This window comes from Salvia hispanica, chromosome 3, assembly GCF_029641045.1.
Source record: "Salvia hispanica isolate PSC_SH4W2 chromosome 3, Shi_PSC_v1, whole genome shotgun sequence".
Taxonomy (NCBI): domain Eukaryota; kingdom Viridiplantae; phylum Streptophyta; class Magnoliopsida; order Lamiales; family Lamiaceae; genus Salvia; species Salvia hispanica.
This window is the reverse complement of record NC_142694.1, coordinates 35,486,453-35,511,575: the sequence shown is the minus strand read 5'-3', so window position 1 is coordinate 35,511,575 and position 25,123 is coordinate 35,486,453. Positions and strand designations below refer to the sequence as shown.

At 36.2% G+C, this 25,123-nt stretch overlaps 3 protein-coding genes across 4 annotated transcripts; 2 read left to right on the top strand and 1 right to left on the bottom strand.

The window, feature by feature from the left end:
* The first annotated feature begins 1,277 nt into the window (after positions 1-1,277).
* On the top strand, positions 1,278-6,268 carry LOC125217125 (RING finger protein). The gene is made up of 4 exons (XM_048118954.2): positions 1,278-1,814; positions 2,323-2,373; positions 2,472-2,544; positions 5,759-6,268. Exons 1-4 carry the CDS (start codon positions 1,465-1,467, stop codon positions 5,924-5,926), a joined length of 642 nt encoding a protein of 213 aa, XP_047974911.1. The 5' UTR covers positions 1,278-1,464; the 3' UTR covers positions 5,927-6,268.
* Positions 6,269-8,316: 2,048 nt separating this feature from the next.
* Positions 8,317-9,351, bottom strand: LOC125217124 (uncharacterized). The gene has a single exon (XM_048118951.2). The coding sequence runs from the start codon at positions 9,315-9,317 to the stop codon at positions 8,427-8,429; it is 891 nt and encodes a 296-aa protein (XP_047974908.1). The 5' UTR covers positions 9,318-9,351; the 3' UTR covers positions 8,317-8,426.
* Positions 9,352-13,646: 4,295 nt separating this feature from the next.
* On the top strand, positions 13,647-19,603 carry LOC125210774 (coiled-coil domain-containing protein SCD2). 2 transcript variants are annotated; one of them, XM_048110360.2, is made up of 19 exons: positions 13,647-14,077; positions 14,331-14,482; positions 14,776-14,851; positions 14,942-14,983; positions 15,081-15,143; positions 15,950-15,999; positions 16,100-16,127; positions 16,262-16,330; positions 16,414-16,524; positions 16,617-16,677; positions 17,215-17,331; positions 17,448-17,563; positions 17,794-17,863; positions 18,244-18,285; positions 18,402-18,442; positions 18,538-18,664; positions 18,740-18,966; positions 19,053-19,156; positions 19,297-19,603. In XM_048110360.2, the coding sequence occupies exons 1-17, from the start codon at positions 13,775-13,777 to the stop codon at positions 18,850-18,852; spliced, it is 1,581 nt and encodes a 526-aa protein (XP_047966317.1). In that variant the 5' UTR covers positions 13,647-13,774; the 3' UTR covers positions 18,853-18,966; positions 19,053-19,156; positions 19,297-19,603. The 2 variants fall into 2 exon arrangements, with proteins under 2 accessions (XP_047966317.1, XP_088925462.1); XM_089069336.1 differs by having other exon boundaries at positions 19,053-19,196.
* Positions 19,604-25,123: the final 5,520 nt, after the last annotated feature.

Genomic DNA, 25,123 nt, shown 5'->3' with positions numbered 1-25,123 from the left:
AGCCGATTCGCCGGTTAGTGAGTGAATCGTTGAGAGAGAGAGAGACGTTTTAGTGTTGGTGTGTTGAGAGAATTCAGTGATTGAGAGAGAAAGAGACTGATTGTATTCCATTTTTTTTTTAACATTATTTATTTAATTCTAATTTTAAAATAATATTTAAATAAATAATTAGAGAATAATTAGTGACTTAAAATTATAATTCTCTGTTAAATTTGGTCAAAATCGGATTAAATCCGTTGACCGTTAAGTTTTTAACGGAACTATTGACGGATGACCAAAATGATCAAATTCTCATATGTGCAGGACCAAAAAATCCAAAAGATAAAGTTTATGACCAAAAGAATAAAATGGTCATATGTTCAGGACCAATTTTGGCCTTTACTCTATTAAAAAATAAAATAAAAGTTTATAAAAAGATTATACTTCCTTAAACTGCTACTCCTATTAAATATCCTATATTTTCATTTTTTATTGCCCACCTCTAAATATCTTATTTTGTTATAATATTGTATAAATAAATCTCACATTTCACTTAACATTTTTCATCCAAAATCTTTATATTATATTTTAAAATTTGCGCTGAATCAAAGTGTGTGACATTTCATCCTGATCAAAGGAAGCATATTGTTGGCCTTCTAATAATTTTCCAATAGAATTCAAAAAATATAGATGAATGTACATGTTAATTTTGGAGCCTAAAATATCCTTGTAGCAAGATATATTTCTTATTGTGATCAAAATCTTCTATCAATTTGTTTCCTTGTAGTGAGATATGTTTTTCTAATGTGATCAAAATTAGGATTATCTATTGTGCTTATAATAAAAGTATTTCCTCGTTGTAAAATCATCTTGAAATCTCTGATTTGATATATCGTTGTAGATAAATAAATTGGGTAAATAATTCTTTATGTTCATCTCATTTATATTTGTGATTATCTATGTTTATTTTCTAACGTTATATCATTAATTATTATATATTACTCCCTCCGTCCCATAAAAAGAAGTCTCGCTTTCCTTTTTAGTTTGTCCCACTAAAGATGTCATATTTCCATTTTTAGAAAAAGTTCTCTCTCATAATAATATAAATATTAGTATATTTTTTCTTTCAACCTAGCATATAAAATAAGACCTCCTAAAATCTCATCCCACAAGTGTGACATCTTTTGTGGGACATAAAGAATACTATCATATGTAACTGACTGCCCACCATCTATCTACCACCCCACCCCTCCATAACCTTCCAAACAAAGAGAATTAATGGAAAGTGAGATTTATAAGTTCTATTCTCTCCACTGATCAATTTATTTTCCACCATATATATACACAAACCATACAAAAGAAAAAAACAACCAAAAATAAAATCTAAAAAAATCTTGTTGTAGATGGGAATCTGCATCTCCTTAGATTCCCTAACACCTCAAAACCCTCGATGGAGATGAGCCTTGATCGGGCCGTGACACGAACATGTTTTCGGCTCGGTTTTGCGGCGGCGAGGGTTATGGCTTCTTCAGCGTAGTAGGATCCGATCTTGTTTGTGAAATGGCGGAGGATAGCGAATCAAGGGAGGAGGAAGAGTGGTTGCAGCTCAGCATCGGAAGGCAAGATCTCGGGAAGAATAACGGGCCGGGCTCGGGCCTCGTGGAGCTTGACCTCATGCCTAGTAGCAGCAGCAGCAGCCACTCACAAATGAGGCCCAAATTTCGGCCTCCTCGGCCCGTTGTGAATTTCGGGCCGCGGCCGGATTTCGTGGTGGTGGCGCCGCCGAGGAGGCCGCATTCGGGCGTGTGGTTTATGCTTCAAGCATCGCAAAATCAGTGAGTATTGAGTATTTATTAAGATTTCTTGTTGATGATTTTTTTTTGTGTGTATTTTTTTCGATATTTTCGACATCATCATGTTCGGCTACGCATTTAGGGAGCGGGAGGAGGCGCCCGGCCCGTGAGGAGGGTCTAGCTAGTTTTCTCTTAGGTTATGTCCTCGATTTCAAGGTTTTGGATCCGTCACTGATTATAATGAAGATTTCTATTTTTATTTTTGGTGTCCCTACTTTTGACGATCATCATGGGGCGAGTGGGGCGGCGACCCATAAGGAGGGTCTTGCTAGTTTTTATTTTAGGTTCTACCTCGATTTTCAGATTCTGGATCCACCACTGATCATGTCGTTGATTTCTATTTTATTTTTTTAGTTGTCCCTACTTTCGAAATCATCATGTTTAGTTGTATATTTAGTGGTCGACCCATCAGATGATCTAGCTAGTTCCCTTTATGTTTCGTCCTCCGTTTTAGGTTCTGGGTCTGCCACTTACCACGCTGCTTTTTCAGGGAAAGTGAGCCATTTCTTCCCCAGATATCCAAGAGCTACTTGAGAATCAAGTAATCAGTTTAAATTTTTTACAAAGAGTGTAAATTTAATGACTAATGACTTAATATATAATATTACAATTTTGTTTTTTGTTTGTGCTCTTAATTAGGGATGGGAGGATGACGATTCGAGTGGTGATAAAATACCTTGTTAAAAAGCTTAGCTTGGATAATGAATCAGAGGTAATTAGCTATGCTTCATCTTTAATTAGACTAGTTTATTCAGCCTTTATATGTGTGAATGGTTGGTGGGAATAAGATGATGCAAACAACATAACCTAATCTCAAGGAAAGGATAACATCATAAGTAGGTATGGAGTATGTGTCTTAGGTCTGTTTTCTGTTGGTATTGGCTTAATCCCGTTATTAGAGGATGGTTAATTAGAGAGTTAGTTAAGAGGATTTGAGATTTAGGGTTGAAGTTAAGTAAAACAACTTGTCACCTTTATAATAAACTCCCACACATATATATATATTATCTTCTCTACTTCATTTTGTTTTCAAGAAGGTGACAACTCCATTGATTATCCATCCCTTATTCCACTCATCTTCACATGCAATCAAGACATATAAACTAGAGTAAATTGTGAAAAATATCATCAAATCTAATGAAAATTTGGTCATTCCTATCTTACCTTTGGAATTATTTTTATTTATCGTGTCTGAATTTATTGACGTGACGTGTACATATGTAAAAAAATTAAAGACGTGATTGACTAAGTCTATAAATAATACTCCTTCGTCCCACAATAAGAGTCACATTTTCCTTTTACCATAAATTGTAAGTAGTCTCAGATTCCACTAATGCACTTCACTCACATTTTAGTATAAAACTAATAAAAAAAAATAGGCTTTATATTCAACTAAATTTTTCCAACTCACTATTCTTTACATTTCTTAAAACTCGTACCCACATCAAATATGACTAATGGAGAGAGTAAGTATTTTTTTTAAGTAGCCGAACGAAGATTAATTTGCCTCCCTAAACTAAAATTAGCCTAACATGCCAACGTCAGTGCCTAACATAGTACCACAATTTTAAACACTTCAATTATAGTTCATTTCATCTAAATTTTTATCATTGATTAATTTATAATTAGGTCAATCCTTTTATGATTAGGATCTGTATGCACATCGGACTTCATATAATGAAGTAATTTAGGTAATCTTATTATTACCTAATCTATATTCTAAACAGCTAGATGTACAACCAACATAATTCTAATTTAACATTTTTCAAATAAAATTATGTTAGGTACAACTATATATACGTGCTGCTTTTACATACATCGATTAGTTACTTGTTGGTTTTATTTTTAAATAATTGTCTCTTGGAAGCAAATAAAAGAGTCCCAAAAAAAATATTCGGATGTAATTGACAAGAGTGTTACTATCAATTTAAGATCTTTTTGCATATGAAATAATATTCATTCTAGTGTATCTATATTTTCCTAAATCAACCTTTCCTTTTCCCTTGATCATTTTTTTCACTAATTTGTACTTAGATGTTTAGTTCTATTTATAGAGGTGGCTTGGCCAAAAAACTTTTTTAGACACTATGCAACTTAGTGGCCAATCATTGAGATTATAAGTGGTTAGGAATATTAATATACCACCAAATTATAGTTTGGAATCTGCATGAAAATCAAGAATAGGGCATCTCTCTCTCTCTCTCTCTCAACATAAAGGGGGGGAAATCTTGGAGTAATGTGGTACGATGAAATCAAACTACTACTTTTCAAGGCTTAAGTGACATCTTGAAGTGATTTGTTTTAAATACCATATGATTGATTAGGAGTATTTACAATACGTGACAACAAACATTGATATTAATGACAATGGGAAAAATCTTAAAGGGAGATCTCAATGGACCCATTCAATATCAAATGGTTAGATAAATTAATTTTTTGTCTTGTCTAAGACTTCATGTTATTATATAACCCTATAATTTTAGGTGAGGTTAATAATTAGAAAACGAAAATAGGGTTCTGATATTGTATTAGGATCATCATTACGTGGTAATTGTGGATATTGAGCAAAAATGAACAAACATTTAATATGAATTTGAAATTATTAATATTGGAAAAATCAAATGTGAAGATCAATATTGTTGCATGGGTTATGGTTTGATTTCGTCATGCTTGCGTTGGTCTCACCTCAGCCAATTGTAGGTCCTTTATTTTCTTTCCAAATTTATTGTGCTTTTAAAGTAGCCATCGAATTAAGTGCTGCACTTTCATTATAATTAAAGGTGATAAACAATGATAAAGAATGTGTGGAGGGAATGTTCAAAATAATTAATATAGGTATTTATAATAGTTTTGCATTAAAAAATTAGTGGCATGGAAAAATTGTCACGTAATGTATGTAGCTTCAAACTGTATAAAAAGATAATGAAGATATATAATATTTCTACAATTGTAATTGAGACTATACATTCCACGTGACAATACGTTTGAATCACTTACTTTTACTCAATAGTTTTGTCACGTGACGAATGTAATTAACAAGAGTGTTAATTAGGGATTAACATGAGTCTTAGATATTCCTTATCTATATATTTAGTAATCAATTTTGAAAAGTATCCCTCTTCATTAATTGTTATGGAAATCGAAGTTGTATACCCTAATGATATAGGTTTTGTGGTTGAAGAAAGCAATGTGAAGGAGACTTGCATGAAAGAGAAGATATATACTAGTATTATATTGAGAATTCATAGCTATCACATATACTCCTACAAGTTAGGTAAACTATGTAAAAAGGAAGATATATAGAAATGAAAAATGATCCATCATCTTTTTTATTTATATATATTCTTCCTATTAGTATAATTAAGATGATATGTTGTACAATGTACAAATACAAAAACATAAATAATGAGAAATGATGCATTCTATTATAGAATGACATCAAACAAAATGAAGTCTAAAGGTATAATGATTTAGGCTTAGGAGCAAAGTCTAAATGGGTCCCTTGTAAAATGATTAAATTAAGTGTAGAGAGATTTAGTGATGGTGGAAAAATGCATTGGATATAGGTAGGGTTATATGTCTAAATTGTATAGGTATTGTTACATTTGTTGTTAATAATAGTATTGGATGTGATTATCGCTTCTTGAACATGATAGTAATCAATTAAGTAGTATTAAGGATGTGTCGGGTACGGGTACCCACAATGTCAGGTAAGGTCTACCCGACACGTGTATCGGGCAATCCCTCAGGTAAGGTTTACCCGACACGTGTATCAGGCAATCCCTGTTGCGGGGCGGGTATTAAGACAACAAATTTGGCTATTCATTTGAGAAGTGACATGTGTATAATATAGTCATTATAATGACTATATGTGTTTTCAATTATGCTTAGTAATTGGTAAATATAATTGATTGTATTTTTTGCAGATAGAGATAAGATGCAAAGGACAAAGGCTTTTACCTATGTTGACATTGGAACATGTAAGAGATAACATTTGGAGTAGACCAAGAGATTTCATCACTTTGATTCCTAATTCCTCAACTATTCATCACATTATGGTGCTTCACTATGCTAGATCCGACCCCTCTAATTAAATATTCGACCCGACCCAATCTGACCCGACTTGACTCCGTGCTCGATTTTAACTTTAAATGATCCATCAAAGTACTTTTTTTCCTTTTTCTTCTCATTTTTCTCTTTAAATTACTATTATTTTCTATTCCAATAGTACAATACCAATGAAGAATGGGTGCTCCCACTGAAGAAGAAGAAGAAAACCCCATCCCTGTAAAAGATGTTGGGCTGTTGCAAGATGCAACTTTTGTTGGCTTTGGATTTTCATTAAATCTCTTGGCCAATTTGATTATAGTTTTGCGTGTTGCATTAAATGGACTAATGTAACTTCTTGTCTTTAATCCAACACCTTGTTTGTTCCAGTGTGTGTATTTCATGTTTATGTTTTCACCAAATTTCATCTCCAACGAAAAGAGACGAGAAAACGACAAAAATTATAACTTAGTCTAAGGTTCCGTTTTGGATGAAATTCGCCCTTCCGTGAATCCGTAACCACCGGTTTCTGGCCAACACCAAAGTTCCGTTTTGGATGAAATTCGCCCTTCCGTGAATCCGTAACCACCGGTTTCTGGCCAACACCAACACTAATCCAAACTACAGATTGATGCAATGAAGGAGAAAAATGACATCAACAGCTAAGTTGTTGGAAGAGAAATATCCATCCTCTTTACATCAGTCATAAAAAGAAGTAATTCCATCTATAACAAAATGCAAACAATTCCACCCAATTCTTCAACATAAGTAGAAATTGGTGAAAGCATACTAATATCCACGGCAACATTATAAGCACTATTATCTCATGTCCAAATAGATCATACAATCCAAGCAAAATGCAGAAATACAAAACTACCAAGTCCTTAAAATGGTATACTTGCATTTCTAGATACTCCAAGAACTCGTTGTAAGGTAATACCGGCCGGCCTTAGAGAATAGAAACGGCAAACAAGTTCAAGAAAGCACAGACTGCGCAACAACAAAGTTATTCACTAACTAAGATGCAAGTAAACGAAATCATGGCAACATGGCTCTACCTTATTCACATACAACATCTCTGCCGACGACAAAAAGGTCAGGGCTAAAAACTCAAATGGCTCAATTTAAATTAACCAAATTGGCATTGCAATCAATAAGTGATTCTAAGCTCTACCTATTTCAGTCCAGTTGCTTTACAGAAGAACCATCATTCTACCAAGCTTTGCTCTAGATCTTCCTAAAGTAAGCTAAAATTTCGTTAATCGATAGTAAAACACATTAGAGTTGCAACTTGCAAATCCTATAGCTTTCACCAAGTCAAATCCTAGACGTAGTTAAGAATCTTAAAGGCGAAAACAAGAGATTGCTAGATCAGAAGTCAAAGTATACTATAAACAGTTCAATAAAACCATAAGTTGCAAATCCTATTAGCTTTCACCAAATCAAACCTTAACGATTTCTATCTTACAAAACATCGGTGTTCCCAACAACCATCCAAATTTGAACATCGATACATTCCTACCAAGGCTCATTAATTATTCACAAGTAACAATATCGACCGATATGCAGAAAAACGACAGCTTAAGATCAGCCTTACCCCATTGTCAACTGAAATAAAGCCGCAACAATGGAAAAATCATTAGAGTTGCAAATCCTATAGCTTTCACCAAATCAATCCTAGTTAAGAATCTTAAAGGTGAAAACAAAAGATAGCAAGATCAGAAGTCAGCAGCATAAACAGCTCAACACACATTCCATTTCAGCATCGGTGATCCCAACAACCTTCCAAATTTCAGCATCGATACATTCCTATCTAGCAATTCAGGCTCATTTAATATCGATTCATATGCAGGAAACGACAACTTCAGATCAGCCTTACCCAATTTTTAACCGAAATAAAAGACACAATAACACCAAGGAAAAACCATTAAAGTTGCAAATCCCACAGCTAAATCAAATCCTACTAATCTGAAAACAAAAGATAGCACGATCAGAAGTCAGAAGCATAACAAACATTCCAAATTTTCAACATCAGTGATCCCAACAACCTTCCAAATCTCAACATCAATACATTCCTACATAACAATTCAGGCTCATTTAATATTGATTCATATGCAGAAAACGACAACTTCATATCAGCCTTACCCCATCTATAACCGAAATAAAACACGCAATAACACCAAGGAGAAACCATTAAAGATGCAAATCCTACAGCTAAATGAAATCCTAGTTAAGAATCTTTAAGGTGAAAACAAAAAGGTAGCTAGATCAGAAGTCAGAAGTATAAACAACTCAGCACTCAAACCATTAGAATCGCAAATCCTATTAGCATTCGCCAAATCAAACCTTAATGATTTATTCACTAAGCAAGTCTGAAAGCTCTAATCTTGTATATCAGCAACACAAACTAGGCACAGAACAACAAACAGCAAACTAGTTCACCACATAATTATATATCATTATTGCTCAAGTTGTTAATATTGTAAGAAAAAACCAATCCATACAGCACAAAAAAAGTAGACAAACTACTATCCATACATCACAAAATCAGGAAAAGCCTTTTCTTAGTTTGAGAATGGAGGAATACATTTTCCTCCTCGAACCCACCGCATTAATCCCCATATCCTTTAGATCCTCCAATGTTAACATAGGCAATACGTCGTCGTCTACCTCGTGTATCTCGAAAACCGGCGCGTATCTGCCTAGCCCTAATCCGACTAACCATTCCCTCACCCCTAAATTACTCCCCCCATTGTTCTTCTCCGGCGAATTCACCTCATTCCCGTTGATTTCAGCCCGATTCCCCCTTCTGTGTTGATCCCAAAACTGCAATCCCATATTCTCCGCGGAATTGATCGGGCTCTGCTGCTGGTCTTTCAAATTAGGGCTTTCCGAACCCTCACCCTCGAATTCACGAAATTCGTCGTTACTGTTATCGTTCTCTTCGGGGAGGAAGCTCGTGCTCTCAATTCCAATTCCGCCGCCGTTGTGGGCGGCGGAGGGGTCGAATTTGTTCCAATTGGTGCGTGCCCTTTTCGCGGGCTTCTTCACTTTGGGCTTGCGGTGGCCGAAATCGTTGAAATTCTCGGCGATTTCGAGCGAATCGTGGAAATTGTCGGCGGCGGCGGCGGCGCCGTTGACGAGGTTGGTTAAAGGTCGGGTCTTGGAGGTTTTGGCGGCGAGGGAGGGATCTTTGTGGAAGCGCCAGGTGGAGGTTTTAGTGGGGCGGCGAGGGGCGGCGTCGTAGGGCGGGTCGCCGCCGATCTCGCCGAGGCGGACGCTGGGGCGGCGCTGGCGTTTGGGGGGGTTGGATGTGGCGGCGGCGGCGGCGGTGGTGGGGTTGTCGAGTGGAGGGGGGTCTAATGGGGCGGAGGCGGCGGTGGAGGGGAGTGGGGAGGGGGGGATTTGGGCGTCCGGCTGCTGATGCTCTGTTGCCATGTGTGAGTGTGAGTGTGTGTGTGAGAGAGAGAGAGGAGTGAGAATCTGAGATAAGGAAGAAAGGTGGAGAAGAAGAGGGATTTTTAAACGGGCTACTGTTTTATGGGCCGCATATGTTAGGCCCAATGCGTGTGTATTAATCAAAGCCCAAATTTTATGTAATTTAATTTAAAATTAAATAAAAATAATAATAAGAGGACGTGATCAAATGAAAACTCTAAATATCGTACAAATTCGAAATTATGATCTGGATTATTGAAAAATATTAACAGATGATGTTGTGTTAATATTGTGTTAATATTAAAATATTAAAATTTTATAATGTGTTGATAATGTATGGAAACTATGTTGAAGCTGTGTTATTTAATTTTGAGTTTGTACAATATATATCACTCGTTCAAGTATGTAATGATTATTTCTGATTGTATTTTCCAAATGAAAATGTGACGATCACTTAACATTTATTATTGGATTTGGAACATAAGTATATTGGATTATTGAGTGAATTATATTTATTGAATTTGAATTATAAATATACTATATTCGATTATTGAGTGATTTAGAGGATCGAAGTGTTAAATTGTACGCTTAGACTTTGTTCAAAACTTGGTCAAATATTAATAAATGAACTTTACACAATTCCAATCAAGCATATTGACCAAACAAAACAACCTAATGTCGGCAAACTTTGAAGAAAAAAGTAATCATTTTGTAACTCAAAAAATCAATTTCATCTATATTTGGATAAAAAGAAGTATTCTCTTTGCAACAATTAACCCCATCCTTTCATCTAGAATAATGAATCCTAATTTTGGAAGAGTTTTTTTTAATAAAATATTAAGAGAAAGTGATAAGTAAATTTAAACCATTTACTTAGGCCCTTCTTGGTACGATGGAATGGAATGGAGGAATGAAATAACATTTCTACCTTCATTCCATTCCTTTGCTTGGTAAATATTTTTGTTAGGAATCATCATTCCTTTTGGAATGGTCATTTCATTCCACATGGGAATACCCATTCCATCCATTTAGCTAAGGAATGACTATTCCATTTTCCTTTTTTTCTTATTTTAAAATTTAATAAAATTATATAATATATCATTTTATATTACATTTAAATTTAATATCATCACAATTTTACAATAAAATTAAAATTTAAAATTTATTAATAATTGAAAAATCCACACACACACACTTCACACATTTCACACACCACACACACTTCACACACTACACACACTTCACAAATTTCATACACTTTACATACTACACACATTTCACACACTACACGCACTTCACATATTTCACACACTACACATATTTCACACACTACACGCACTGCACACACTTCACACATTTCACACACTACACATATTTCACACACTACACGCACTGCACACACTTCACAAATTTCACACACTTCACAAATTTCACACACTTCACACATTTCACACACTACACACACTTCACAAATTTCACACACTTTACACACTACACACACTTCACACATTTCACACACTACACACACTTCACAAATTTCACACACTTTACACACTACACACACTTCACACATTTCACACACTACACACACTTCACAAATTTCACACACTTTACACACTACACACATTTCACATACTACACGCACTACACACATTTCACACACTTCACACACTTTACATACTACACAAATTTCACATACTACACGCACTACACACATTTCACACACTACATACACTTCACACACTACACATATTTCACACATTTCACACACTGCACACACTTCACACATTTTCACACACTTCACACACTACACACTTTACACATATTTCACACATTTCACACACTACACACATTTCACACACTGCACACACTTCACACATTTCACACAATACACACACTACACACATTTCACACACTACACACAATGCACACCGTACACAAATTCAAAAATAGGATGCTTTAAATGTGTTAAATGTGAGTAGTGTTTGTAGTGTGTGAAAAATAGGATGCTTGAAATGTGTTTAATGTGAGTAGTGTGTGAAGTGTGTGTAGTGTGTGAAATGTGTGTAGTGTGTGAAATGTGTGAAATATGTGTAAAGTGTGTAGTGTGTGAAGTGTGTGAAGTGTGTGAAAATGTGTGAAGTGTGTGCAGTGTGTGAAATGTGTGTAGTATAGTGTGTGAAATGTGTGTAGTGTGTGTAGTGTGGGTAGTGTATGAAATGTGTGTAGTGTATGAAATGTGTTAAGTGTGTGTAGTGTGTGCAGTGTGTAAAATGTGTATAGTGTGTGCAGTGTGTGTAGTGTGTGAAATGTGTGTAGTCCTTTTTTTGGTAGAATCAACATATTAATTATTCATATTTCATTCTATTCCATTTCTATATTAATTTGTAGATATCAAACATAGGAATGGAATTAATCAAGGAATAACAATTTCATTCCTTTTGCATTCCTTATGCTTACCACAAGCATAAGAACGGAATAGAATTGTCATTCCATTCCCACTTCTATTTCAGAGCATCCGCATCGTTGACTCGATGCTGGCTCGGTCTCGTCTCGACGAGACGAGCCAGCATCGAGACAGCGTTGCGAAACTCGTCTCGTCTCGACGAGACGAGACATCTCGTCGCGCGACGCGTGCCGGCGAGGCCGGCCTCGAGCTGGCGAGACGACACGCGCGCCTACGTGGCGCTCGCTGGAGCATGGCGTGACACCCACTCGCCGGCCCGCGAGTGGGCGTCGGAATTATGACGTAATAATTTTTTTTATATAAATTAGAAAAATTCGAATTTAATAAAAAAACAAATCAAACGGTCGAATTTTTAATTTTTTTTTCTTTTATTATTCTATAAATATACTCCATTCACCATTTTACACACAAACACTACTCTCATTCCTCTTCCATTTTACACACAAACACTACTCTCAAATTGTTGAAAAAATGTCCGGCAATGGAAACTCCAGCGGCTCCGGCGGCGCTCCGGCGGGTTCGACTTAAACTCGTTCGATGATTGGGCGAGCATGTACAACTGTTTGGGTACTCCAGGTTCGTCGCCGGGCACCCAAGCCTCGACCACTCCGCCAGCGTACCAAACACCATATTTTGATGTGGATGCATACTATCGTCCCTCCCCCCTCCCCAGAGGTACGGGCAATCGCCGGGATTATCCCAAATTCCGGAGAATTTTTTGGCGCCTGAACGCACTTTGCCCGACTGGCCAATAGGTGGAGGCTCCGGCTCTGGCAGGATCAGCCTCAGGCTCGGCGTCAATGCCGAGGAGGAAGCGGAGGAAGAGGTTGTGGGAGACGGCACCCGTCATCCATACAGCCAAGACAAGACGTTGGTTCTGTACGACGCTTGGATCAGCGTCTCGTACGATCCTGTCGTCGGTAATCAACAAACCAACAAGTGTTTTTGGCAAAAAGTCACCGAAGTTTACAATGCACGAAGGCCGAAGAAGACCGTTGCCCGCAACGTGAAGATGCTCCGCAGTCATTGGGACCGATGCGACAGAGATGTCAAAAATTTTTGCGCGATATACAGGGCAGAAGAGGCGAATTATCAGAGCGTAGCCAGTGGAGCTGACATTCTGAGAGCGGAGTTGCGGGTCTTCAAAGATGACATCGGTAAAGATTTCAAGTTTGTCGATGTTTGGTCGCAAGTCCACCACCTTGAAAGGTGGGCTGGCGGTGTCACGTCAAGCGCGAAACGCACGAAGCACACGACGCGTGGCCACTACTCGTCTAGTGATGGCGGCGAAGGCAACACCTCACGTGAGGGCACGCCAACCGATGATGCAGGGGGGTCTTCTTCCGGTACACGACGTCGGCCGCAAGGGAACAAGGCGGCGAAGGCGGCTAGAGCGAGGGGGAGAGGGAGAGGGATAGGCCGCGGCGAATCAAGCCAGGCGGGCGAGGGCTCGGGCTCCGGCACGGGCATGGGCTCGCACACCCTAATATCCATGTACCTGGTCACCACGATGGCTGACCTTTCAAAAATGACTCTTGGCCAAGTTTCAGCCCTCAGAGCTCTCAACTTGGTATAGGTGCACAGCCGACTTCGGGGGATGATGATTCGCCGGCGGAGTAGTTCTCATTCCTTTCCATCCTACCAAGTAGGCTGTTGATGCTATGTGTAGGCAAAAATTGACGTGGTAATGTTATGTAGTAATGGTACGTTGACTTGTACATTTATTTTTGGATAAAAACAATGTCCCTTATAGAAAAAGTCGATATTCGTAAATTCAGATGATTAACAAATAGTAGTAACTACTATTTATGAGCTAATCAATGTGATTAGTGACGTAATGCAATTACATAATCATATCAGAAATCTCCATAAATCTCTCCGACACCAAAAAACACGGCCATTGCTTCAATGGAGGGGAAGATCTAAGCTAAGCACGCACACTCTCATTTCCAATTTTTGATTCAGTGTTTACAGCAGCAGCAGCGAAAAAATGGAGAAGACGCGCCAATGGAGCAGCGAGTCCGGCGCCTCGTCGCCGGCGCGTGCGCACCACTCTCGATCGTCGTCAGCGAGCGGCATTTCGAGCGTCAAGCGCACTCAGAACTTCGCCGCCAAAGCCGCGGCGCAGCGCCTGGCTCAGGTCATGGCGTCGCAAGCCGCGGACGACGAGGATTACGATGACGACGGCGATTCAGGACTCCGATTCAATCCTCCTCTCCCCCTCTCCCTCTCCAGGCCGACTGTCAAGCTGCTGGTTCCGTTTCCTAAGATTGCTAGATCCTCTTCCGATGCGGTATTTTGTTTTGAAAAATTGAATCGTTTCAGCTTTTATTTTGTGCTTTTTTAACTGCATCTCAATTAAGTTTATGGTGTTAGCAATGTCGGTAGCGGTTTGATTGCTTAATCGTCTTAATTGTATTGAATCATTGAGGAATGTGGAAAAATTACTTGAATGCGAGATCTGTGATATTTTGTTGAGGAAGGAGCCATAATTTGATTCTAATTGCTTTCCTGTGACTGTTTGAAATGAAACATTTGTTTATTAGGTCACTCGTGACTCGTTGGAAGTTCAACCGCCCCGATCAACTTCAGCAGGAAGATCGTCAATGTCAGCTATGCCTCCTAGTAGGCCTTCTGTGAAGAGTCCTGCACCTATTCCGCCAATTGATCCTCCTAGCAGCCGGCAGAGAGAAAAGAAGTACTCAGAATTCGTCTTTAGATGCTTTCGTTCGTTGCTAGTTCCTGGATTTCAATTGGAAAATATTATCCTTTCGAAAAAATTTGGATCATTAACTTCGTCCTTGCATGACAATATCATAGCTTACATCATTCCGACAGTTGAATTAGCAACTTAAATCTACAGTTTAGTGCATAAATCATCTATTTATGCATCAATATATTTTCCATTGCTTGCATAGAATCCTTATATCATGGCACGTGAAGTTAATTTGATATGAACTGATGTGTAGTGTGTAAAAATATTAATTGCAGGTTCTCACCAGATTTAGGACAACTAAGTCTTAGAGATAAGGGAGATGTGCGCGCATCTTCTGCACTTCGTGACGAAGTATGTTCACATGCTCACGCTTTAGCAGTATAGATCTTAAAGAAGCTGGGTTTTTTAGGTTGTATTCAAACTAATATTACTTCTTAACAGCTTGATATGCTGCAAGAGGAAAATGAAAATATTGCTGAGAAGGTCTGTTTGGTTTTATTCCCAGCATTTCTCTTATTCACAAATGCAACCATCTAACTGATGTTTTTTTTTTTTTTTTTTTCTGATTCTGATTTTACAGCTCAGACTTGCAGAGGGGAGTTGTGAAGCTGCTGAAGCAAGAGTTAAGGAGCTTGAGAAACAGGTGATGCATTCTCCTATCCATTTGCTTTTATTGCAAGCAACTCTTTGCAAAATATGTATGTGATTGTCTTGTTATGCTCCGTGTCTTGTTTGTGTCCATTTACATGACCCACCCCTCCACACTGAATCAACAAAGTTCACAGCTAACTCCCACAATGAAAGTTAACACTATTATAGTTACCTGCTTTATGAGAACTGAAGAGGAAAGTATAGCAACCTTGAAAGAAATCTTCTTTGCCTTCATTGGCTCTACACTCTCAAACTGTAGGTGTTAGGTCACCAGTTTCTTTCAGCTTTCTTTAAGAATCTACCAGTTTTCTGGTACAATTTGTTTCTAGCTCAGTCAGACAAGAATTACCAATTTAAAAAGCTGATCTATATACATTCCATATTTTCGATCTTCTTTATCCTTACTCTTTTCTAGTAAGTATAAATATTGCTCTTCAGAAATTTGATGAACTACATAGTACACCAATATGGCCATTTTCCTGGGGCAATCTAGAATGAAGACATGGAGCTTTTTATCGTGTGGTAACTTTTGTTTATTCCAAGGGCCAATTTGGGAAACTCCTGCATCCTAAGATTCCTGCATTGATTTCTCCAGCAGCCAGTTTGGGGCTATGGCTGCTCATTCATAATATGCTCTAATAGTTGAAATCTCTTGAACTTTTCTCGAAATAAAATCCAAAACCAACCGATCATCCCTCTGTTTCAGTCTGTATTTATTTCAGACAAATTAGAATGACTTCCTGTTGTATTTTATAGTTTTCGTATTGAGTATCTTGACATATCACATGTACTCTTCAGGTAGCTTCTCTTGGACAAGGAGTTTCTTTGGAAGCTAAACTTTTGAGCAGGTATATAATTATATATAAATAACAAAAACCTCCATTGTTTTCTCTTTTTCTCGATTCTGAATATACTAGGAGTAATATTAAAAAATTTAAAAATTTGCAGAAAGGAAGCAGCATTGCGCCAAAGAGAGGTTGCTGATTTTTTATTGTCTCCACTTGACTTTAGTCTCATTATATGGACTGTTTTGTCCCCTAAAGACAAATTGAGTAGAAATGGCTATGGTCATACCTTTAGAATTTATTGTTTGTTCTGAAATTGATCTAGGCTGCTCTTCAAGAGGTTATGCGTGCAAAAGATGATGCGCAAGTGTCAACATTGCAATCTGATATTATGGTGAGAAGGGTTAATTTAGACTTGTTTAGAAACGCTTGTCCAGCGTACTGCTTTTTACAGATGTTACACCATTACTCATTCAGCTCGCCAAGAAAGACTCTGCGGCTGTTGTTGAACAACTGCGTGGAACCGAATCTGAAGTTAAAGCTCTTCGCTCAATGACACAAAGAATGGTTCTGACCCAACATGAAATGGTTGGTGGCTACTATATGAGAAGTAAAACTGGTCCCTGCAGATTTTTTTAAATTTGACATTTGCTGATCTTTCCTAAATTTTACATTTGCAGGAAGAAGTTGTTCTTAAAAGGTGCTGGCTGGCTAGATATTGGGGCTTAGCTTCTCAATTTGGTAACTGAATATATGTGTTCATCTCTTTTCTACTCCCTCCATCCACCATTAGGAGTCCCATTTCATGGCGGCACGAGTTTTAAGAAATGTTAAGAAAAGTGGGTTAAAAAAAAGTTAGTAGAGTAGGGGTCCCATATGTATATATTAGTTTGAAATGAAATGTGAGTGGAATGAGTAAGTGGAAGGTGGGACCTTATTACCATTTATGGTAAAAGTGAACCGGGACTCCTATTCGCGGACGGACTAAAATGGAAAAACGGGACTCCCATTCGCGGACAGAGGGAGTATATACTTCTCCTATTATGTCCTATGGTTATAGGCATATCACGACAAATAGCTAAGCTGAATTCGGAACCTAGACTGTTTCGACATTACTTTAGGGAAACAAACCCTCAGAAAAGAGGAATATGTAAAGTTTTAGTATTATTGATAATCTTAAAATTCTTAGCTAGCACTTTCTTTGTAAAAATATAAGCCAAAAACTTACAGTTGATTACGAAGTATTAATTGTTTCCTTTCATTCTTCCATTCAAACAGGCATCTGTCCTGATATTGCTGCGTCCAAGCATGAATACTGGTCGTCATTTGCACCTCTCCCTTTGGAGATTGTTCTATCTGCTGGACAAAAGGCTAAGCAAGATAGCTGGAAGAAAGGCTAGTAATCTCTTGCTGATTTCCTACTTGTGACCTATAAAAGCAATCCAAGCCAAGATTTTGTAGGTGTTTCCTACTTTGGAATTATCAGCTTGTTCCTGTCTGATGCTGTGCAGGTGATAACAACTCACAAAGAAGCAAACTTGTTGAAGATTTCGATCTTACTGGAGAAGGAAACATTGAGAGCACGCTAGCAGTTGAAATGGGCTTAAGAGAACTTGCTTCTTTGAAGGTTTCCATTTCAAAAGTTGCCAGTACTTGCATTTTTTTTACTGGACTCTTTATTAGTCAGCAGTTTGATTTCACACTCTTTTTTTAAATATGCTAAGAACATTCCAGAATAAGTTGTTTCATGAAATGTGGAGTAAATTTTTTCCCCGAGAAGACTTTGCAATTTTGCAATTTCAGTTTTCTTCCAAATGTGAATCATCATTGATCTTTTTTTTAATTATTATCATCTAGGTTGAAGATTCTGTTGTTCTTGCATTTGCTCAACAAAGACGACATAACTCCACTAGGACTTCAATTCCAGGTTTGTTGTTAGTATCTGTTATTTACGGTTCTAATTGTTTAAAGACTCTTTTGTTGTTCTCAGATGAGTGCTTCAATTTTTAAATTCAGGATTTCATCCAAACCTGTATTTTCTATCTTAAAACTAGATCTGGTGCATAATCGAATCTGGCAATTGTGCCTCGTCAAATTTGACTAGTACTGGAAATATTATCTTTGTGAAGCTGGCCATATACTTGTTTGTCAGGGTTGCTTTCTGCAGCTTATAAAGCATGATAACAATTGGTTTACTGATAATCTTACTTAAAGCCAGCGCGATCATACATCTAACGAGAGCACTGAAAAACCTTGTTTACTTTTCTTTTAATTTCACCATTTTTCTAAACCTTTCTGATTTGGCAGATTTGAGGTCACCAATTGATCCGAAGTATATGGAAGCATTTGGTAAGCTCCTACGATCCCTTGTTATGCGTTCACTGTTAAGTTTTTATAAGTTGTGATGTTGTTGATCGATGATTAATAACATATAAACTTTCCCCATTATTGCTTTAATAATACAGAACTGAGTGCAGAGGAATCCGAGGACGTACTCTTCAAAGAGGTTTGTTTGTCCGTCTGGTTTTCCTTGTATTTCACTCGTCATTTTGAGAAGTAGTGCTATCCTGCATTCACTTATGTACTTTTGGAGAATTACAGGCATGGCTTATGTATTTTTGGAGAAGAGCCGAAGCTTATGGTATAGAGGAAGAGATAGCTAAGAAGAGACTCAAGTTGTGGATCAGCCGCAGTGGGCAACCACCAACATCGCATGATGCCTTTGACGGTGAGTTTCACCATCTTCTGCGCATTCCATAGCCATGTGGAGTATCATTTTATGAAATGATGATTATGAATGCAGTGGAGCAAGGTCTAACGGAGCTGCGGAAATTGGCAATCGAGCCACGACTGTGGGAAGCATCGCGCGAGCAGGATGCTTCCCTGCTCAACGGATCAAAATTAGCTGCTGCGTAGCATATACAGTAGTACCATAGTATAGCAAAGCAAATTATGTATGGTGTAAATTATGAATAAATGTGTTGATATTGAAAATATAATATCGATTCATCACCACAAAAAAAAAAACAAGTAAGAAAATAGTAAATCCATGAGTAATTGAAATCTGGCAACGGCTAATGATCAATCATGACTAACACTTTTATTCCCTTTCTCAGAAAGATCATCAACTCCTTTATCTATCATTGCAATCATCATCGATGCCATCGTGTCCGTGTCGGTGTCCGTGTCCGTGTCCGAGTCCTGTTTATCACACATCATTGTAAGTACCTCTAATGCCAATTTTACCATCTCTTCCTCAGGTACACTGTGACTGAAATTTCTCTCTTTCCGCACAATAGTCTCTTGGATTTTGATTAATTGTAAAATTTTATCATATGCTCCCTTCCATTGCCAATATAGGCTTTCGAGACTCGAAGCGAACAGACGCAAAGCGGACACCTGTTTTTCGAGTTTGATCATTGCCAAACTCTCACGAGGAGGTGGCCCAGTGGTAGAGTGGTTGATGTCTGAATCACTGAACTTCCCCGATCTCCGACGCGGGCAATTCTTGGCGCCGCGCTTCTTGTCGTTCTTCGCCGTCATGATGGACGATGATGGCTAAACCTAATTGCGATGTGTGTAGTGATAGGTTTATAAGATAAGAAGAAAATCCCAGAAGATATTAATTTTAAGTACGCATGAAATATGGAAACAGATATTTCAAATATATTAGAATCGGAATTTATGGAATAAAAAATAGTACTACTAGTGTAAAGACTTCATGAACAAAATTTAAACAATGAAATTTAAACATTGGATAAAATAACACTAACACTCTTTCTGTCTTTTTAAAATAACAATTTTTAAAACAATGCTAGATTTAATACACAATTAATAAAGTGCAAGAGATACAGAGAAAATAGTGATTGAAGTTTGGAATGTTAAATGGCCAACTCGTTCAAGTTTGGGTCAATCCATTTCGGTTGTTGAGCTATTTGTATACTGGCTATCTGGGTTGAGAATTTTCAACTTTGATCCTTCCGGTTTCAGGCTAACCTGTCGGGTCAATTCGAATTCTAAATTTTTTAAGATTATTTTATATTTATTCAATAAGAGACGGAGCGCGAAGCTTGGTCCCATAGTTTAGTTTTTGGGCTGTAAGTCTTGGGCCAAATATTTGAAATAAATGGGAATTAAAATGGGCTAGAGCCTTATAACATATACTCTAGAGCATTTATTTTTGTAAGGAATTTACCTTATAATTTTAGTAAATATTCGAGCACTAGCTACTAGCTAGCTTAATTAAAAATTATCGTTATTTTCTTAGGTTTGTCGCCAAACAGAGATGCAAGACATCCACAAAACTACACGAGAGATAAATAAAAAAATATATAAAATAAACGAAAAGCTGAATGAAGGAATGAATGAAAAGGATGGGACAATGGAGAAATTTTGTCACATTTCAAATGGAAGGTTGTGAAACTGATATATTTATATACATATAGCACTAATTGAAGTAGAGGGACAAAGATTTAAAAGAAAAAAATCCAAAGAATTATGTGTTGGATGTTGTTTTATGTTGTGGGTCTAATCACGCCTCTGTCTTCTTCTCAAGTATATTTGCATGCGTTGCAGGAGAATGTCTTTCTACTTATTTAACTCTATTATACTAATAAATTGAAATAGTATAAAATAATTGTGTGTGTGACCCATGACTTATGGGCTATGGCTATAGTATGTTTGTGAAAGGGTTACACAAAACAAGACAAAATGAAGCATGTGACCTCTATTTTATAAACACATAGTGGGCACGCACCAAAAGGTGACCACCATTTCCTTCTGCTCAAAAACTCACCACTCTCACTATGTGTGTGTGTGAGAGAGAGATAAAGGTAGATCTTGCTCTAGTACCAATGATAATAAGAGCTAATTACAAAATATTTCTTTATATTGTAGAGATAAAACTCTACTCATTTTCCCAATAAAATATTTTACATAAGTATGTTACTATATGTTAAATTAAAAGTGTAATAATCACCTTCTTCCACACCTTTATTTGATATGATAACAAAACATTCTTTTTTCTTGGTTTCCGCAGCATACTACTTAGGAATAGTTTACAACATGTATCACAAGAATAAATTAGATGGATAAGGGTAGTAGAGTACTATTCTACTCATACGAAAAATAATCTTAGTTTTAGAATTATTGCATAATTAATAAAGTATGTAATTGATATATATATATTTGTAAAACTAAAATTGATTTATCTGACATAGCGACTCAAAAGTATTATAATGTGAGGAAAAGGGACTTTGAAAATTTAAAGTAAATTTATCTCTATTTTTTCACACTATAAGATTTTTAAAATATTACACTATCCTTTATTTTCTTGCAATTACAAATTTTCAAAATTTTATCTACAAATTTCGTTCTACGTGTGCGGCTATAAAAGTGAATTAAAATTGATGATGAAATCGAATAACAAAATGTTAAAAATAATAAAAGTGGTCTTAAATATTTGGATTAGCTATTCCACTTTTTAGATGTCTACAAATAAACAAGAACTTAGATCATTGATACATGTCTTTGTCTTATAATTATGCTTTTACCATAAAAATAAATTGTGAATAACTCATTCTCTACTGTTTCAGTTATGTTGGTATTAGAAATAATTGTCTTTATTCGTATGACTGTATCTTCATAGAACAATTTTACTGTACTTATATATTTGTTAGTAGTTATTCTCTCGTTTTCTATTGAATTCTATCCTATAGAGGTATTCAAATTAGATTAATGAGTGATTTCTGATTTCTATTGTAAACTAAAATGACTATTATGTTTAACATAGTAGCATACTCAAATTGATTTAACATAAATCATCAAGCGAGACTTAAAGTTACTATTTGAAACAGTTTAAACTCAGAAAGAAATTGACCAATGAAAGATGGTATAGAGATTGAATTGAGACGCTACAAAAAGCAAAGGCAAAAAGCAGTTTGGAAATAGGAATGGGATGTTCTATTTATCTAAAATTGTCAAACAAAATAGCAACAATACATAGAGCCTTTTCAATTCACCTTTGTCACTTTCTTCGTCTATAAAAATTGGGCTGGCCCACGTGACAAAAGTTACAACACGTGAGAGCACTCCCAATGGAGTTCCCTAAAAACTCCCTTATTTCTCCCTAACTCCTGCCACATCAGCGCCACATCAGCACCAAAATTTATCCCCAGTTTTTAGCCAAGTGCTACATTGGTTTCTCCCTTATTTCTCCCTTATTTCTCCCTAACTCAACATTTCATTTTTACATCATTATTTTTTATATTATTTAATTTTCCCTACAAATGTATTTAATAAATAGACTAATAATGAACAATTCATCGTTGTATTAATCATTGGAAAATATAATACAACGAGAAAAAAAAAACTACAAATAAAAAACGCAAATAAACAAAGATTTAAAAAAAAAAAATCTAAGACGGAGGGGCCGGAGGGGCGTCGGGATCGAGCCCCAGCGTACTCTGCAGGTGTTGGATGCAGGAAGTGGAGGAAATATTTATAGGGGTGGAATGTAAAATAGCCGTTGGGTTCAAAAAAAAAAAAAAAAAATTTTAATTATCGCCGATTATCGCCGAGCGTCGCCACAGTGGCCGGCGATCGCTCGGCGATAATCCGGCGTTAGAACGCCACTCGGCGAAGCAACGGCAACATTATCGCCGAATTATCGCCGACTTCGCCACAATGGCCGGCGATAATTCGGCGATAACCGGCGATTTATCGCCGAGAATTCGCCACCTCCATTGGGAATGCTCTGACACGGCAAAGATTTTGATCATCTTATTTCTAAATCTTATTCTCACTATGTTATTTGTTCCCATAGTATTCATATACTCCCTCTTCACGTCTAAGTGGAGTATTTTCTTTTCAGTACGAGATTTTATATAATATTATATTATAAATTAAGTGTGAAAAATGATAAAGTAAAAAGTAAAAAAAATTAAGAGAGATAGTTCTATTTTAATAAATGTAACGGAGGGAGTAGATTGCAATGATATTATAGTCATTGATTCAGAAAATATAATTATGCCTTGAAATATATATTGAAAAACTTAATTGGAAGACAAAAACAATGTGGTTGTCATTGTTGTGCTAGATGGTGGATGAAGTGAACCTCGGTCTCAAATGATGGGTTATGCCACTGCACTATAGAGTCGATTAATCCCCGACTTTTAAGAGGGTTAATTGATCCCGTATTTCACTTGGACCCACCATTGATTTATCCTCAATTTTCATGAACCGGCAGTGGAGTGAATCGATCCTCAGTTACAACTGGACCCGCTGTTGGTGGGGAGGATCCACCGCTGTGCAGTCACTGCAGTGAATTCATAATATATGAAATCTAAGGCGTGAAATTAAAGATGGTGTAATGCACCATCATTTCAATGTTGACACAATCATCTTTTTCAACTGCTACTCTCCAATTTCCAATCCATTTACTTTATTTATTTTACTTTTTCGACTGAAGTCATCATTATATATTCAACATCTTTACCCAAACCCCACTTCAAGTTTTCTCACTATCAAGCCTAATTCTATGCATTTATATTTGTGATTAAGTTTGAATGTGTAGTGTAGGTATACATATTTATACTACATAATTTGAGGATAATTTTGAAATATATACAATTAATTGTTTTTCGGTCGAATAGTTTATGAAGATGGGATCATTTATCTTTCAATCAAGATCCAAATAAATTATGAAAGCATTTACACCTAAAATACACTATTGTTTCAGCAAGTTCCAATTACAAGATTTCAATATTACACCACTCTAAACAACAACTTATAGTTAGCATTAATGGCGAATTGGCTATTCATGTATTTTAATGTCGTATTGTCCATTTGTCCTAATGTCTATTGTCAGTAAAAGATTTATTGAACTTACTCAAAAAATATATTTCAAATATCAAATTTGTTTTTTAAATGGCAAAGTATCACAAAAATCTTGAAGTTTCATTAAATTCTTGTTAATATTGTAATTTTTAGAATCAGCCAATTATATCATACTTCCGACATTTTTCTAAATTGCCATATTGACTTAGATTTAGGGAAAATTATGTATAATTTGGAAGCCAAAATACTTTGGCCAATCTTATACTAGTATTCTATATTATTTTATACTAAAATCAATGATTTTGTGAGTGATATACAAAATTCACAAAAATAATCATGGATTTTGGCTCCGCGTTATACACAATTTCCTTCAAATATCCAAATTATAATATACTAATTGATCAGAATTTGACTAAATTTAGTCGATTTTTCAATAATTTGGCTTTTTTAGTCATTTTCAAAGGTAGGGGTAAGTCTTAATTACTTTTAGGTACAAGGTACCTTTTACACTGTGAAATTTACTCATTTACATGTTTTGCTAGCTCGTTGATTCCTTGGTAAAATTGAGATTTACATTGTACATACTAAAAATGTGAATTATCAGACTTAAATATGAAGTGAATCATTTTAAAAAATATGGAATGAAACCACATCAGTATTGAATTGATCTTTAATAAATGTTTTTATATTACCACTTGATATTTTGTTTTGAATATAATAAGTATGCGTGTTAAATGGAGCGGCGCTTAAATTGATGAAAATATTGTCTTAACTTGTGAAAGAAGGCTCAATTTCAGAAGCACAATTTTTGGGCACTACCTGTCTTAACCTTCCAACTATATGATGATGAATTCAAGTGCACTATCACTTATTATATTCATAAGCTTTTATAGCATATCTTTCACAACATACAATCATGATTTTTCTATATAAATTAATACTCCGTAATTATTTCCTATTTGATGATGATAGTAAATCATATCATAGTCATATTAAACATATGCTATCATGAGAATGCTAGCTGCATGTATTAAGTTACTACATTTTTTATTCTTTAGTTGTAGAGTGTGACTATAACTAATTATCACATGATTATTCATCTAGAATTAAGTTATCAGATTCAATCTCATGAACCATGCATAATAGTACATATTTAATCTCGAGATATCATTTTATAAACCAAACGGTCTCATTATATACAATAAATAAGATTAAGTAAGATGAATCAGAATCTACATCTAAAGTAAAAATTACAAATAACTAGTATATGTAATCGAATTATTGTTAACTTATATATGTAATGGGAACTAGTGATTCTTTTAGCAATTTCATGATATTGATTATGCTATAT

Bases quoted from the DNA above. Each gene is read 5' to 3' on its own strand.
- LOC125217124 (XM_048118951.2), bottom strand. From the start codon at position 9,317: ATGGCAACAGAGCATCAGCAGCCGGACGCCCAAATCCCCCCCTCCCCA.
- LOC125210774 (XM_048110360.2), top strand. From the start codon at position 13,775: ATGGAGAAGACGCGCCAATGGAGCAGCGAGTCCGGCGCCTCGTCGCCG. The intron at 14,852-14,941 runs GTATGTTCACAT...ACTTCTTAACAG, and splicing joins CTTCTGCACTTCGTGACGAA to CTTGATATGCTGCAAGAGGA. The intron at 17,864-18,243 runs GTTTGTTGTTAG...CTGATTTGGCAG, and splicing joins CACTAGGACTTCAATTCCAG to ATTTGAGGTCACCAATTGAT.
- LOC125217125 (XM_048118954.2), top strand. From the start codon at position 1,465: ATGTTTTCGGCTCGGTTTTGCGGCGGCGAGGGTTATGGCTTCTTCAGC. The intron at 2,374-2,471 runs GTAATCAGTTTA...GCTCTTAATTAG, and splicing joins AAGAGCTACTTGAGAATCAA to GGATGGGAGGATGACGATTC. The intron at 2,545-5,758 runs GTAATTAGCTAT...TATTTTTTGCAG, and splicing joins GCTTGGATAATGAATCAGAG to ATAGAGATAAGATGCAAAGG.